At 39.0% G+C, this 17,209-nt stretch overlaps 1 protein-coding gene across 2 annotated transcripts; it reads right to left on the reverse strand.

The window, feature by feature from the left end:
* Nucleotides 1-1,504: 1,504 nt before the first annotated feature.
* PRSS35 (serine protease 35) lies at nt 1,505-15,631 on the reverse strand. 2 transcript variants are annotated; one of them, XM_019729540.3, is made up of 2 exons: nt 15,401-15,631; nt 1,505-4,347 (listed from the first exon to the last, which is right to left on the reverse strand). In XM_019729540.3, exon 2 carries the CDS (start codon nt 4,329-4,331, stop codon nt 3,099-3,101), a length of 1,233 nt encoding a protein of 410 aa, XP_019585099.3. In that variant the 5' UTR covers nt 4,332-4,347; nt 15,401-15,631; the 3' UTR covers nt 1,505-3,098. The 2 variants fall into 2 exon arrangements, with proteins under 2 accessions (XP_019585099.3, XP_088651708.1); XM_088795582.1 differs by lacking the exon at nt 15,401-15,631 and adding an exon at nt 10,544-10,690.
* Between the last annotated feature and the right edge of the window lie 1,578 nt (nt 15,632-17,209).

Genomic DNA, 17,209 nt, shown 5'->3' on the forward strand with positions numbered 1-17,209 from the left:
CCTAAACATTTCTGAACTTTACAATTTGGCCATTGAGGAAAGAGCAATTCTAGCTGTAAAGGTCACTCTACAAGGTAACCATTACCCTGATTCCAAAACCACACAAAGATAGTACAAAAAAAGAAACCTATAGGCCAATATCCCTGAAAAACATAGATGCAAAAATCCTCAACAAAATATCAGAAAACCAAACTCAGCAGTACATTAAAAAGATCATACACCATGATCAAGTGGGATTCATCCTTGGTATGCAAGGTTGGTGCAATATCTGCAAATCAGTCAACGTGATATATACCACATAAACAAAATGAAAAGTAAAAATATCAATAGATGCAGAAAAGCATTTGAAAAATTCAGCATCCACTTATGATAAAAAGTCTCAGCAAAGTGGGAAAAGAGGGAACATATCTCAACATAATAAAGACCATACATGACAAACCCACAGCTAACGTCATACTCAATGGGGAAAAGCTAAAAGCATTTTCCTTCAGATCAGGAACAAGACGTCTACTTTCACCACTTCTATTCAACTTAATATTGGAAGTCCTAGCCATTCTTTCTATGAAATAAGCATTGCAAAGAATTCTTTGATTTACAGATAAAAGTAGTGATTTGTCCCGAACTCTGATCTTGGTCATAAATACATTTAAGTCTTTTTCAAAATGAACTTTTGGGATTTAATTAAGAAGCATATTAAAAAGGAAAAAAGAATGTCTCTTCTGCCCACACATCTATCCTTTTGAGCAAGAAAAAAATTATAAATATTTGGGTAAAGAAAAAAACCCACAATTTTAAATTTCAGTAATTCTGTAAGTAGTTATTAGAATTCAACCATGACTTACTGCTTAGTTTCTCTAAACAGTAAGTCAATATATAGTCCTTTGCACAAAGTAGATGTCATATGTGTAGAGTATATTTGTTTAGCTAAATGAATTCAAATTAATTTTCTATTTCAAATCTGTTAAGCATAACAGAACAAGTATATGAAGTATAACTTTCTGAGTAATGTAGTAGATATCGGTGGTCCTAAATAGCTCATATACAATTCATGATTCAGTTAGAAAAAAGATGAGAGAATCAAGTAAACCTCTGCAAAGAAAATGAGCTAAATGTATTTTTGAAAAGTACAGTCATTTTAAGGAAAATATGTATATTCAGAATTTAACCTTAAACACCAAACTATTGACACAGCACTCTAAATTAATCCTAATTTACTCAAATCCCAGGAATTTTCTAAGAATCTAAGATGAAGATTGTGTGTGTGTATGTGTGTTTGCAATAAGTGTGAACAGTTCACCCTGAAACATTTTTCGTTGCAGTGATCATACAGATGATTCTCTGGGAAAGATCTGAACAAAACTTGCAAGTCAGTAGCCCTGTTCCGCTAGTACCCATGATAAAATACTACTCAGTGAGATGTGTTTAGAATTAAATAGAATCATTTTGAAATAAATGACAGTTAATACTTGCTGAAACCCTGTATATAAAACATATGCACATACAATAAGAGTTATAATTCATTTATTTCTTAATTTTTATTGAATGACTTTTAACTGATTCACATTACAAAAGAACGTACACTTGTATTGAATTTCAGCTATTTTGGATACCATTTACAAGATCATTTTATTGTAATCTGATCAAACATTCCTTTGCATATTGGTCAAGATACAACACCCCTTTCTTAAGAAAAAAAAAAAAAAAAAAGTAAAATAAATTTGAACTCCAGCAGAATCAGTGACTTGGGTGTGTGATGAGAGAAAAGAATGTGTGCTCTAGAAACCGCCAGGAAGAGAAGACCAAAAATTAGGCCTGCAGTTCCTAAATTTTATGGCTCACTCAACTACACATCACTACAAACCCTTTAAACATAAGGGCCTGAACTAACGCTCTTTTACAGACATTCGGTAAATATCTGTTCATTCAGGAAATCTGGATTGCGTGACCCAGGGCAGCCACTGGGCTCTCTCTGTCTGCTTAGGTTGCCATGATGGCCAGTGAGTGTACAGCTTGGTCCCTAGTCAAAATAATCAGAACCTTCTTTTAAAAATTATATTCATAATTATATTCATTTTTAGGAATGGACATATCTAGAATTACTAATTAGGGAATTCACCAACATGATATGCCTATGGCCCTATTAAGACAGCTGAATTTGTCAAGGGGGAGAAAAAGGTTCTCTTGAAAACAATTAGCAGTCCTTGTCCTAAAATTTTAACATCTCATACATAGGAGGATGTGGAGCATAAAGTGGTGTGCCTTTCAACGCGTGACCATTTATCATTTTGGAGCTGTCTTCCCTATGTATACATGAAAAGTCCATATTTTGAATATTAATTAAAAACTTCAGTTCTTAAACTGTCTCAGCTTCCCAATATTTTTGAACTAGATTTATTTCACAGAACAAAGTACTTCTCTCGTTTTCATATAATACACACTTGAGCTGATACTTTTTAAAGGGGTAAAATAGTTAGTAGTTTTGTTTATAAGGTTTGCTGTTCCTTATAATCCTTTAAAAAAAAAACCCAAAACTGAAGTTTCTGAGACCCAACAGAAAACAATACAAACACTATGGGCATGAACTAAATGGGTCCTTCTCAGAGTGGTACTAACTGTTGTAAATTTTAGTCTCTAACTTGATTCTAATTATGTGACTGTCTACCTCTGTATATGCAGTTTCACATTTAATATGCAATGGGCATCCTATTAGATTCTTCTTAGAGTAGGACCCTGAGAATAAGTCCATTGAGAAATCACATATTAGTTATAGTAAGTACCAGCTTGAAGTTTTAAAGTGTCTAAATTTTTAAAAAGCCAGAAAAAAAGATTTCCAACAAATGAAGCTTATCACCATGTAAAGAAGAATATAAGAATATATACTTAGCATTGCAATGCCCATCTAGTTTCAGTCTTTACCTAAACATTGTTAAATGTATGAAAATCTGCTAAGTTTGAAAAAAGGAAATTTATAAGCGTAATGAAACTCTTATTTGATAGGGTTCAAGCCCGAGCCTAACCTGTGAAGTGATCTTGCTACAAGAACCAGAATTGGTTTTCTGTGCGATCCAGATAATCCACGGCCTGGTTTCGGGTGTCTGTCACCCGTAAGTACAGTTGGCCTCAGTTCCGTGAATCCAGAGGCAAATCTGGGCGAACTTGAGCGGCGTGATGCGGACGGCCACGTTGTAATCCTTCTGCACCCCGTGCACGTCCACCCACTGGTGGCCTGAGTAGACGGCGATGATTTTGCGCTGCCAGCTCTTCGTGTCGGGCTCTTTGAGACGCAGATAGACGCCGGAGCCCGTGGAGCCCGACTCGGCGTCGCAGTACTGGTACAGGAGGTCACTGGATTCGTCGGACACGCTGCAAAAGCGGTAGACCAGCTGATCTGCCCGGTCGTGATCAAAGCCTGAGAAGTGAATCATGCCGCCCGGCAGCTTCCTGATGGTGGGACTGATGCCGAGTTCCATGTACTTCTTTTTGTGAGCACGCTTCAGCTCCAGAAGAGCGTAGTCATAGTCCAGAGCGGCGTGTCCCCTGCCTCCTGTAGCCCAGCCTTTGGGGATGTGGGTGTTCTTGACCCGGGTCCACTGGAAGGAGGGCCTCCCCTCAGCGACTCTCTGACCCCGAGCCTTTCTTCTTCTTCCCGCCGTGGCCCTCTCCTTCAGATTCTTGCTACCCTCTGCCTGGTCACCACCATTCGCTTCTCTCCTGCTCTTCTTAGATCCCCTACGCTTCTTGCCACCGCCTTTATTTCTCATCTTCAACAACCCTACCCTAAGCTTCTTACTCCCTTTGATATAGTCCTTTCCATCGTGAACGCAGTGGGCAGCTGTGAGTACGTGATTCGGGGAGATGAGAATGCCACTGCAGCCCGTGGAGAGCTTCACGGCTGTATTGAAAGGGAAATTGGTTAAGAATCTTTTGTCCAAGATGCTGAACCTACTGTCTGTGCCATACACCTGTCTCTTTCTCCTAACAGATGCTCTTTCTGTGGTGGTGTTTTGCATTGGCTCGAGGACCAAACCTTGAACTTTCACTCTGGTCAAGGTTCGGGTGCCATTCTCAAAGACAGTCTCGTATGAGAGAGAATCTTCCAGTTCAGCAAGGCTGGGAGCTGGAAGTTCTTTCTGGCATTCGATGCCACACACTCTCTTTAACACCATCTTAGCGTCTGCCTCAAATGTGGGGCTGGTGAGATGGAAAGTCCTTTCATTGACAAGCCGGGGTATTTTTCTCAAGTGCCACATAAAATCCTCTTCCATCTCTGATCCATCAACGATGGTCCACCCAAGCATGAAACATATCAACCAAAATAGCGTATTTTCCATTTTGTTCTTCTTTGTCCTTAAAAATAGAAAAGGGGGTGGGTGAAGGAGAGAGAAAGAGAGACTTTACAATGTTTCCTTTTTAAATGTTATTCATCCATTTCATTTAGACCTTGGGTGCTAAATGCACCTTCACCACAAATAGGATTCCTTATTTTCACCATACTTAGGTTTTACTGAGATTGAACACCCTGCTAAGTAGGCTTATCCAGATTTCCAAAATCAGTCAATTGTTTTTTACCCAGCCTTCCCTCCACCAGCCCTAACCCACCTCCCTCAACCCCCCCCCCGATGCCATCTCCGCCTCTACCTCCCCAGATAGCACAATGCATGGGAGAGTAGGAAAGGATGGTTAACTGGGGCCTTTGTTGCCTACCCCACACTCTCTTCCTTCCTAGGTGTCCTACAACCTTATTTCCAGATGACTTAGATGTAAAGATAGCAGCAGATATCCTGCACTTTTCCTGTCCTTAGCTCCTTAAAAGCAGGGACCATAAATTCCTCATCTCTAGAGTGTAAATGTCTAACACAGAACTCAAAAAATTCATTGGAATACAGTGAATTTCCCTGAACCATCGTTTGCAGACCTAGCTGACTGACGGTGTAATGGAAATCACCAGATAATTCTAAAGTCAGTAGAGGTTTTTTAAATAAATAAATAGGTTCATCTACTATTGACCTGCTTTATTTTTACAAGCAGAGCCCCTTATCATAAAAAAAAAAAAAAAAAAAAAAAATGTCCACAGGCCATTTTAGGCTAAAGAAAGAAAAATGTACCCTGTACTTTTTTTTTTTTTTTTTTTGGTTTTTAAACAGCATTGTGCCTGGAACTACCATCTAACCAAAGCAACATAGAAAAATGCTTCCTAATGGGATTTTATTGCATGTTAAAATTAGTTGTAAGAATTTATGGAGCACAGGCTGAGTCTGAATTAGCCAGTTGGGGGAATATGACCATGATTAAATATACTCCCTTTCATCACGGGTCGCATCATTGAAGAGCAGTGCTTTTGTGTTAAGTATTTTTAAAGTTGTCAGTACAGTAGTTGATAAATCATCATACATCTTCTTGCCCTCTTTTCCCACTTCTCTAGGCTCACTGGTATGTTAATCTTTTTAGTGGAACAGATGTTTGTCCGTTGTGAGAGTGCGGGGAGTGGTAGCACTCTTAGGAGCGGCAATTTTGAAATCATAAGCTAGGCTCCAAGTAGTTTTTCACTAATAGCTAAAACATCCCGGCTTAGCAAATGATTTACACTTTGTAAATTCAAGGTCAGATTGTTCCTACAATATTTGCACTCTCAATGCTTTCTGACAAACTTTTTTTGCCTGTTAGGAATGTTCCTCAACCCAGGGTACACGCAGGGGATCCTGGGCACTGGCATGAAAAGCAGAAGTTGTCTCTGATGCAAAGTTGAATATGGGCATCTCTTGATATGAGTTCATTTTGCCATATGTGAGCACAGAATTTTATTAATAAACTAATAACATCCTTTTGATAAAACAAAAAATATACATGAACCCCTTTATTGTTTAAACATGTATTCACCAAAACATGGCATAATTTATTTGAATCACCATACATTTGAACATGTTAAATAAGTTTATATTAGGTTGGTGCTAAAGTAATTGCTCTTTAAGAGGTTAAAAAGCATTGCAAAAACCGCAATTACTTTTGCACCAACCTAATAGTAATCTCTAGCATACCTTGACATCAGCAAGATTACATAGAACTTTTTCAATTTCCATTTTTTTTATCTGCTCACACTTGAATGCTGAGTAATGGTGACACTGGTTAATATTAGACTGTATTGTTTGCTAAGTAGCTTGTAATTTGTTTTATTTGCGTGACGGCATTCTTCTGTAGAGAGTGATGGATATTATCCAAAAAATCAATGAAGAATGCATTTTGGAAAAAAATTCACACTTAACCGTGTTTCTCCTAAAATAACACCTAGCCAGACCATTAGCTCTAACGCGTCTTTTGGAGCAAAAATTATATTATGTATTATATTATATTATATTATATTATACTAATATTATATATTATATTATATATTATATAAGACCCAGTCTTATATAAGTCTTATCTAAGTTTTATATAAGACTTACATAAGTCTTATATAAGACTGGGTCTTATATAATATATACTATAATATAGTATAGTATAATATAATATAATATAATATAATATAATATAATATAATATAATATAATATAATATATATAATATAGTATAATACCGGGTCTTATATAAGACTGGGTCTTATATTAATTTTTGCTCCACAAGACGCGTTAGAGCTGATGGTCCGGTTAGGTCTTATTTTCAGGGAAACATGGTATGTCACCATTATTTTCTAATCCTTACCGTGGCAAATTTAACTTTATACAAAGCAGTAATTATATTGATAATGATTTTATTGAGCCACATAGTATTTTCTTTTGTGATCTTTTATGCAATTTTCACAATGAACATTTCATCAATTTTATTTAATTGTATTGGAGTGCAAAAAGGCTAACTCAGTAATTCTACTGAGACCTTGAAATCCTATGTTTAACTGGGTAGTTACCAAGATGAAAAATTATGCCTTTGCCAAAAAGAAAAAAACAACAACCTAAAATCAGAGAGTTATATGCTGCCTCTTAGTTTACCAATACACCAAAATAGAAGATTAAAAAGATATATATATATATATATTCTATCCACTTGATTGTGACCAATATTTCAATCAAGGGAATTTTTTGGTCTGGGAAACAAAAACTTAAAAACCGATTTTTCATATAGCCCTTTAGATAACAGCTGTCTATTGCATACTTAATATATGATTACAAATCAAAGACTGAAAGTCAGTCAAATATCCTCATTGAAAAATACATACAATCACTTTGTACATAAACAGTTGATACTAATCTGTCGAGTAATAAACGTGTACAAGTCATTCCTAGGCAAAATAGAGGATATCTAAATCATCATAGTGTGGTATTGCTTCCCCAGTTAGGTATAATTGTTTTCAGTACTTAGTCTTGCAACTTTTTAGCTAGCTGGGGATTAGAAAGGCAAAATGCAAATATTAAATAGCTCACAAGATGATCTTTTACTATACAAATCATTGAACTAGCATATCAACCAAAAATACATAAGTTCCCCAACTCTTTACCAAATAAAACATGCACTCTGTGCCATAATTTTGTAGGCAGACTTAAGAAAGCCCCATGTAATGGTTAATTTTATGTGTCGACTTGAATAGGCCACTGGGAGCCCAGATATTTGGTCAAACATTATGCTGGGTGTGTCTGTGAGGGTCTTTTCAGATGAGATTAATATTTGAATCGGTAGATTGAGGAAAGCAGTTTTCCCTCTAATGTGGGTGGGCCTCCTCCAATCAGTAGAAAGCCTGTATAGAATAAAAAGGCTGGGCCGGCCCGGTGGCTCAGGCAGTTAGAGCTCCATGCTCCTAACTCCAAAGGCTGCTGGTTCCATTCCCACATGGGCCAGTGGGCTCTCAACCACAAGGTTGCCAGTTCAACTCCTCGAGTCCCACAAGGGATGGTGGGCTCTGCCCCCTGCAACAAAGATGGAACACGGCACCTTGAGCTGAGCTGCCACTGAGCTCCCGGATGGCTCAGTTGTTTGGCGTGTGTCCTCTCAACCACAAGGTTGCCAGTTCGACTCCCGCAAGGGATGGTGGACTGTGCCCCCTGCAACTAGCAACGGCAACTGGACCTGGAGCTGAGCTGTGCCCTCCACAACTAAGACTGAAAGGACAGCAACTTGACTTGGAAAAAAGGCCTGGAAGTACACACTGTTCCCCAATAAAGTCCTGTTCCCCTTCCCCAATAAAATCTCTAAAAAAAAAAAAAAAAAAGAATGAAAAGGCTGACTCTTCTGTAAGAGGAAACTCCTCCTGCCTGACTGCTTTGAGCTGGGACAGTAGTTTTTGCCTGCCTTTGGACTCAAAATGAAACACAGTCAACTCAAAAGATTACTAGTTTGTTAATAAAATTCAGTACTTGGGTATGGCAAAATATAAATTCTGTCATATCAAAGGATGTCCAGCTTGTAGTCCCCAGACCAGCAGGGTCGGAATCACCTGGGAACTTGTTTAAAATGCTAATTTCAAGGCCCAGTCACCTACTGTCCAAAACTCTCCAGGAGTGGAGCGGGTTCCTAACCATCTACGTTTTAACCAGCCTTCCAGGCAATCCTGATACTCATTAGTTTGAGAATCCGGCAGCAGCCAAGGCCCTGGTGTAACAGCAGCTTGAGCCACACCCCAGAAAGCAGTCTTTCCAGGGATGACTGCTTAACCGAATGATGTCTGCCTCATGTTTGTGTACAAAACAAAGGTATTCTGAACTTTGCTCTTTTGCTATGTTAGCAACTACTAATATTGAATGGTTCCACCATTTAATAAAGGGGAAAAAAAGATTCAAATTCAGTAGGCTTGTATGTAATACCTCCATCATCCAATGCCACAGATCATGCAAGGGCATCGGTTCGCCAGCCCCATCTGGTGCCTTTTGAGGGAGCTCTGTTGCAGTGCCCCACAAAAATAAAACCATGCCCACATCTATCCTTGGGCATGGGAAGGGCAGAGCCTTGTAATGTGACCTCAGAATCACAGTAATAAGAGGACATGGATTCAGTTAGCCTAATTTGGCCTGTAATTTAAAATTGGGCAAATGTTTAAGGACACTTTCTTTTGGAAAATCTAAGTTTGCCTGTGGTAAAATGTCAATGTAATGTAAATGACAGCTTTTACTGATAGGGTAATCCATGGTTCTGTGGATACAGCTACATATACCCATCATCCTAAAAGCACTAAGTCATTGATCTAAAGATACACAGTCCCAGCTGGTGGGGCAGCTGTAATATTTTGAAAATCTTACTGTCCCTTGTCTTCCCTCATCCTCCTTTTTCCTATCATTCATTATAAATGTGACCTTCGCTGTCACTTTCCGGATGGCTTGGATTTGGGGCTTCAAATTCCAATTTTGGTTAATGAAACTGAGGGTGCAGTCATGGCTCTCCACCACGAATCAGTGAACACACCGCTGATGATGGGTTGGATGGACCATGGAAACAAATGGAGTGGAAGGGAACTAGGAAGGAAGAATATCAGGATATGCAAATGAACTTTTACTGATACAGCAACTATTATTCCGAATTTGTACCTGGTTTATATTAATAGAAATAACCACACATAACAAAAGATGACTATTTTTTGTTGGTTTGCTTATGCTTTCTCAGAAATGTGATTGCTGATAGTATAGAATATTTGAGTATCTATACCAGCCTAGTGGTTACAAATGCAGACCTTCAAGAAATGAGAAGACTTGGGCTAAGTCTCATCTTTACCACTTAGTAGGCATATGAATTTGGACCATTCGTTAAGTTCATTAAGTTCACTTTAGTTTCAGTTTCCTCACCTGCAAAGTGGGGGCAATAATGATATTCTACCTTTACAACATAAGTTTGGGGGTTAAATGAAATGATGTATGCAAAAAATCACCACTGAGCCTGAAGCATGGTAAGCATCAATAATAGGCTCTTTTATCACTACGGTTCTACCTTAACGGGTAAATAACTGCCACTTTAAAACAATTTATGCATAAACCAAAGTTACAGTGCTTTCAGTTTTCTAAAAAAAATCAATTATACAAATATTTTTATTTCAGGATGGTTTGTAACACTCTCAAATTTCCTTTTTTCTTGATTCTGTTTTCCTTTTTTCTTTATTCTCTTTTGCTTTGTTTTGTTTTGTTTAAAGACAGCTTCACTTTAGAAACTTCCCAAATGAATTTTTTCCTAATTACTCCCTTCTATGAATATCTGTGGTTTTGTAATATATTTTTCTCGTTACTATTAAACTTCAGTATGATCAAACATTACCCAGCCACAGAACACTTGAAGTGCATTTCCTGCATCTTATTTATAGCCTGGGTCTACATTAGGAATTCTGGAACGGAATCAGGCCCTCAGCCTATAAAGAAACAGAGTCCATGTCAAAATAATTATTCTAAGGGAATGACTTACAGTGAAAGAAAAAAACTAACTTTTTGAGAGAGTGTCTCTAGAGTATTACTGTGGCATGACATATTTATAGTTTAGCTTCGGTAGGGCAAGTGGACTAAGAAAGATTAGATGATTCCTCACTACATTAAACATTTCAAATGAATTTTCTTGTATATGAAAAATGAGGCTGCTGACTTACCATCAACGATCTCCACTGAATTGCTTTCCCTCACCAGGTGTTAGTTTCACACCTACTCAGGCCTGTCTTTTCACTTGTCCCTTGTAATGTATAGTTAGGTAGTTGTCCATATTCATGTGTATAGAATGCTGCATGGAACACAATTTTGCATTAACCTGTTAAACATTTTTGGGGAGGGGGCTGGTGTGGGTCAGGGACTGCTCAGTCAGTTCAATGACCTTACAGGGATAACACCAACTTCTAACTTAATGTGTATGTTAGGACACACCAATGATTATATAACCACGTTTTACAACTTGCTGGTCCTTTTTTTAGCCATCCCCGATCCCAAGCACCCTCCAACATCACTGCCTACATTTACATATATACATTAATGTGAAAACATGCACCAGCCATCTTCCTCCCCCACCTGCTCAGTAAAGAGTGACACACAACAGATAGATACTTGGCCCAGATATTCTAAATAAGTGCAGAGAGAAGTGCTGGTTTTGGCAAAGGCCACAGCGAGGGGGGTGGGGGGGACATGACTAATTAGAGTAAACAGGTGTAAAGCAAGTATTAAATGGATTCGGTTTTGGAGAATACTTGTAAAAACTTTAATAGTCACTTTCACAAATTGGGGGCAGATGTAGAGAAGGATAGGTATTTTATAAAGTTCAATTCCCGACCCCCTTTAGGCCCTCACTGACTGTTAATCACCAACTGGAGCATTGAAAGGTGTACGAAATTACAGCCATGAGCAAATAACAGTGTTAGTGACGTTAAGGAGCATGGGGAGTAAGAACTAAGGTATTTCAGTCATTATGGAGGCAGTGGGCACTTTAAGTACACTTGCTACATCTTAGCTGTGTGACTTTTTGAAGGTTACTTAATCTCTCCAAACATTATTTTCCGCATTTGATAAACAGAAATAATATTTTAGAGTATTTTTGTGAGGAACTAATAGGATATAATATAAGCACAATGCCCAGAGCGCACACACAAAAAAAACATTCAACAAAAGGCAGCAATTATTATTGCTAATATCAAACGATGGGAGTCCAAACATAGGTAGGTATTTACAAGGGATGTCATACACCGCTGACTACTGTGTCCCTCATTGTGTATGCCAAATAATGGCTCCCAAAGAGAGCCACATTCTGACTCCCAAAACTTAGGAACTGTTCCTTACAAGGTAAAAGAGCTTTTGCAAATGTGATTAAGGATTCTGAGATGAGATTAGCTTGGGTTATCCAGGTGAGCCCAATGTAATCACAAGGAGCCTCATAAGAAGGACACAGGAAGACCTAGAGTGAGAAGGAGCTGCAAATATGGAGGCAGAGGTCAGAGTGATGCAGGCTCACAAGCCAATGAATGTGGGGTGGCCTCTAGAACCTGAAAAAAAGCAAGGAAACAGATTCCTTGAACTTCCAGAAGAAATGCAACCCTGTTGACCTGCTTTAGACTTCTTGCCTACAGAACTATAAGATAAAGTGTTATTTTAAGTCACTAAGTTTTCGGTAATTTGTTACAGCAGCAATAGGAAATTCATACACTTATAAAGGTAAGAATCTAGTTTTGTTAAATTGTCTGCCCTGAATGTTTAGAAAGAAAAAAAGTAGTAAGGAGTGATACAAAGTGGAAAAGAATGTTTGGTTCAGAAACTTAAACATAAATGAAAAATTTCATTTTAAGGAAAAGCATCCAAACATGCAATTTTAGAACTAAAAACGTAAAACTTTATGGTGGCATGCAGCAGTATTATAAGAGAGAAAAGAGAATTGGAACAGGGTAGGTAAATTTGTTTATTCAACAAATTGGATATTGAGGCCTATGCATCATTTCAAAGCCTCTTTCCTTGTTTAACAATCCCTGGAAAAAGTCGAGAACCATATGATTTCACTCATATGTGGGGTATAAGATTGAAAGCAACAAACGTACAAGACAAAAAAGAAAAAGACAAAAACTCAGACATTGATAACAGTTTAGTGGTTACCAGAGGAAAAGGGGGGAGGGAGGTAGAAGACGATGAAGGGAGTTAAATATATGGTGACGAAAATTTGACTTTGGGTGGTGAACACAGAATGTAATATACAGATGGTGTATTATATAATACAATTGTACACTTTAAACCTATGTAATTTTATTAACTAATGTCACCCCAGTAAATTCAGTTTTAAAAAAGAACCTATAATAGTTCTTCTTAGCTATTGAGTTGCGCTAGAAAATTTCTAAGATCTCTTTCAGCTCTAAAGTCCTATATTAAACCAAAATGAGAAAACACAAATAACATAACTCATCAGTGATCCATCCTCAAGAAACCGCAATTCCTAGTCCTCGGGAGTTGGAACTTTCCTGCTATCCATATTTCTACCACTAGATGGCAACGTTAGCCTGGTGATGGCAAATCTAAGAACCTGCATTTAAATTGTTTACATTCACCGAGCTGTGATATAGAATTTATTTAAAAAGCATATGGGATTCAGCAGGGGGAGATAATAGTACAAAATTATTATGTAATATGTATTATTATGGCTAATTATTATGTATTATGTATTATTATGGCTAATAATAATACAAAATGGTTGTCACATATGGAATTTATCACAGTTAGAAAACCCACCTACAGGCCATAGAGCCCATCCTGATGAACTGAGAACTGATAATTCTGTCCACAGCCAGACAATTTTCTGGCAGGTGGTTTTCTAAAAACTATTGTAGTGCCAGCACATTTCCAGTATGACCTACAGCACTGCTAAATAGTCCCCAAATGGCTGCAATGCATTTCAACACGAAGGAAAATCTCCAACCTGCCAAATATTTCACATATGTTTATCAGATACTTTATAATCCATTCCTAAAGGATATGCTCTCTGCTGATTTAATGCTGAAAATAAATGGCAAGAAAGTTCATTGACAATGTGCCAATGTCTATTCAAACTATTATACCATAGCACTATTTTCAAGTTTAGTTTCAGGAATGGAGACAAAGTAATGTCTGCTTTAAGAGTTTGGCAGTACTTGGGGGAAAAGAAGACGGTAAAGTTACACAGTTGATTATTTTACGGTAACCCACATCTTCTGTTTCTCATCACAATAAAAAATACCTTCCCTTTGTTTTTTAGTTATTTTTCCAGGACTTGTACATTTCAATTTATGCAATGGACATGTGACTCGAATTTGGGGTGAATGGCAATAAGGGAGCACCAAGGGAACCCTCTGCTGGTTGGCTCATGCACTGACAGGAAGAACTCAACATACAGCTCCCGACTTATATTTATATCTTGCAAGTTGATCTGTGAAAGCAAAGAATGTTTGTAAATGTATTAAGTGTGTACTTTTCAGGCTTTAAAGCATTGTGTGATCGCAATGATGTTCACTAATCATACGTCAGTTTAACCTCTTTGAAGCTTTAGAAAAACTTTTAATTAAGCAAAGTTATAAAATAATACTTATTATTAATAAGTGTTATTAATAAGAATTAATTATAACAAGTGTTATTATTTTATAACTTGACTTTGCTGTTTCCTAACCTGTCATCTCAGATTTCTCATCTGCCAAGTGTTAGGTGAGGTAGCTTCAGCCTCTAAAATTCTGAGTATGATCCTGCTGTTAAAATGCAATATGCTTGCCTTGAACTTTGGGCAGAGAAAGATAATCTACTCAATAGGGAAAATTAATTCCCATTAGCAATTGTTTATTTTAACATGTAATGAGCACATAGGCTAAACAATCTCACGTTTAAATACATGAAACAGATTCTTAAAAGTGTACAGGTTTCTGAGCTGTCTGGAAGAAAAGTTTAGAGAGTTTAATCTTTTCTCATACTAAAGGAGCTCCTCTAATATTTCCTTAAAAAAAATAAAATTCCAAATGATGCTTGGCCACTACTTTCAAGCCTAGCTGTCTTATTTGGCTGGGACTTTCACATTCTTTCTTCAAATTGTAAACCAGATTCTAAGCATAATTCTCCAAGCAGCAAAATATGACTTTTATAATCCTCTGTAGAGACAATTTTCTTGGGATAGAATGAGAATTTCAGAAGTGAGTAGGAGTAATAAAAGGGGGGAAAACACCTAGATAGGACGTGCAGCCTCTTTTCAAATCAATGACTCTATAAAATGGTCAGAGGAATCAGGCCACAATGTTTCTACAACTTTCAAAAACTTTATTATAGGAAATGTCCAAACTACACAAAAAGTAGAATGAAAAGTATTTTAAGAAGTGGAGAAAAAAAGTATATCCACATGTGCTCATCACCCAGCTTTAACGTTTCAACAGTTATCAATATTTTGCCAATCTTGTTTTACCTACCTCCCCCCTTTTTTTTTTGCTAGGGTGTTTTAAAGCAAGTCCAAGACTTTTTAATTTAATTTCACCTTCTTTAAAAAAATGTTTTCCACTGTTCCTTTTTCTGACCTGTGCAGCCAACTTGTTTAGAGAGAGGGAGGGAATACAAGAAAAGAAGAAAGAGGAGAGAAAAGAAGACAGAAGAGAGACTGATGGATTCTAGCTTTCATAGTAACCCTGCCAAAGAGGCTTTCAACAACAGTAGACTTGCCAAGGATGCGTTTTACACCTTTTTCAATGGCATCTGTTAATAATCATAAAAATAAAGAGGGTCCCCTCCGGTACTGCTTAAGTAGAAAGAATTCCATTTATATTCCAATGCAAACATTTGTTACTGTAACTGTTAAACTGTGCAGAGGCCGAATGGAAGAGAAGTTCGTTTCTTTGAGGACTTAAAGTGCGATGTTTCATCGCTATCTTTAGAGCCCTTCAAAGAAGCTCTCCTCAGATGGGTTCTGCCTTTCTCAGAGAAACTTCCAAGTTCTAGGGTCTCGCCCTGGGGTGGGGGTGGGGCGGCTCCATCCTTACCTGTGAAGCTTATTGAGTCCCCGGGGCGCTGCCCAGCTCAAATCAAAGAGCCCCCGAGATGGTCACCAACGCTGGCAAGGAAGGGAGGGCGGGGGCGCTGCTGCTAAGAGCCCAGCAGACTGCCAGAGCCGGAGGCCGCCCGCCACTGCCCGGCTAGCACCAGGAGCTCGCGGCAGAGACTGCGGAGGAGGCGAGAGCCAAGCGGCGCGCCAAGGAGGGGAGATGGGAGGGGAAAGGGGGCGATGACGCCGAGCGGACGCGGGGGGAGTCAAAGGGGGAAGGAGGTGGGCCAGAGGAGAGGAGGGAGAGAGGGCGAAGGAGAAGGAGCCAGGGGGCGAGGGTGGGGGTGGGGGGCTTTACTTGGAAGGCGGGGCAGACCGGGCAACCTCCCACCCCAGAAGCTTTGTCCCAGGAGTGAATTAATTAAGCATCAGGAAAAATTCATGAATGGGTTCACAGGAGACGTCTGATCCTATGATAGTATGCATCCCTAAAATATCTCAAGAAGATAGTCTAAAGTGTGTGGGGACAGGAGAGTTCTTTGAGCCTCATTCCCTCCGCTCCCTGTTTAGACCCCAGCCATACAGGAGAACCAGGGGTTCCAACCCCATCTCAAGCCAGCCTCGCTTCCCAGGGCACACACCGCACAGGGCAAATCCGATTTGTTCCAGGACCAAGGGTGAAGTCACCTGTAGCCCAAGGTTCCCGCAGGCACCCAACACCCCACAGGAGGACCCGCGACCGCGGACTGAGCTGCTGAGTCTTGTGGGCGTCCTGTGCCGCCTCCAGGGGGAGCGCGTCAGTTTCCATTTGTCAGTAGGGCGGTTTGGGTTTTTTTTCTTTTTTCTTTTTTTAACTTTTGGCGAGTGTTCTTTAAGATCCTTGCCCTTCCCAGTCCACCTGAATACTAACTTTATCCTTTTTCACTCTTTTATTCTCTTCCTTAGGAGAGAGGTGCTCCTTTGGGGTGGGGACAGAGTGCGGAAGGGAAGTTTATTGATTCAACATCTCCTGAGCTTCTACTGGGTGGCAAATCTGGGGCAAGATGCACAGATACAACAATGAACACAAAAACTCTGGCCTGCCCCTGGAGGCAGGGAAATCAAGTAAGTGCACAAGTATTTATGACACAAGGTCTTAGCATGTCCCGTAACACTTGGTTCATTAGTGAGTTATTGCATTTCTCAAGTTCCTATGCGTTTTCTTTAACAGAATGAGATCAGAACATATACACAATGTTGTTTCCTGTTTTGTTTTTCACTTAGCATTTTCATTTATGCACTTACCACATAATTAAAATCTATTAGTAATTTTTATCTGGTATAATATAATTAGTTCTGAAGCTCTCCATCTCGCCAATTAGATCATAAGTTTCATTTGTATGTATCTTTGAATCACAACCCTCTACCCCAGAGCCTGGCATATAATGGGTGCTGATTACGTGTTGAACTGAAAAAGTTTCCCAGTGAAATGGAGCGCGGGAAAGTCATAGAGAAAGCCCAGAACCCAGAATGGGAAGTCCCCTCTGACACTAAATAGCTGTGTCCTGGGCCTCAACTTCTTCACCTGTAAATTAAGAAGGTTGGGTGGAAGGAGTTCATTAGTCTGCACTTCTCAAACATTTTTGAGATTCTAGCGCTGCGTAAATCCAGGAGGATTTAATGTCAACCCTGGTCTGATTCAGTCAGCACCCCTCCCGGACCTCACGTACAGCTGACTTCAAGGGCTCTCACGTTTTCCAGGTGGTCTTCCTGAGTCTTTTACCCCAAGCCCTCCTTTTTCCCAGCTTTATTGACATACTTTATTGAC

This window comes from Rhinolophus sinicus, chromosome 2, assembly GCF_057876585.1.
Source record: "Rhinolophus sinicus isolate RSI-liver-muscle chromosome 2, RSI-T2T, whole genome shotgun sequence".
NCBI lineage: Eukaryota > Metazoa > Chordata > Mammalia > Chiroptera > Rhinolophidae > Rhinolophus > Rhinolophus sinicus.

Excerpts from the sequence above, each read along its gene's own strand:
- PRSS35 (XM_019729540.3), bottom strand. The coding sequence starts at position 4,331 with ATGGAAAATACGCTATTTTGGTTGATATGTTTCATGCTTGGGTGGACC.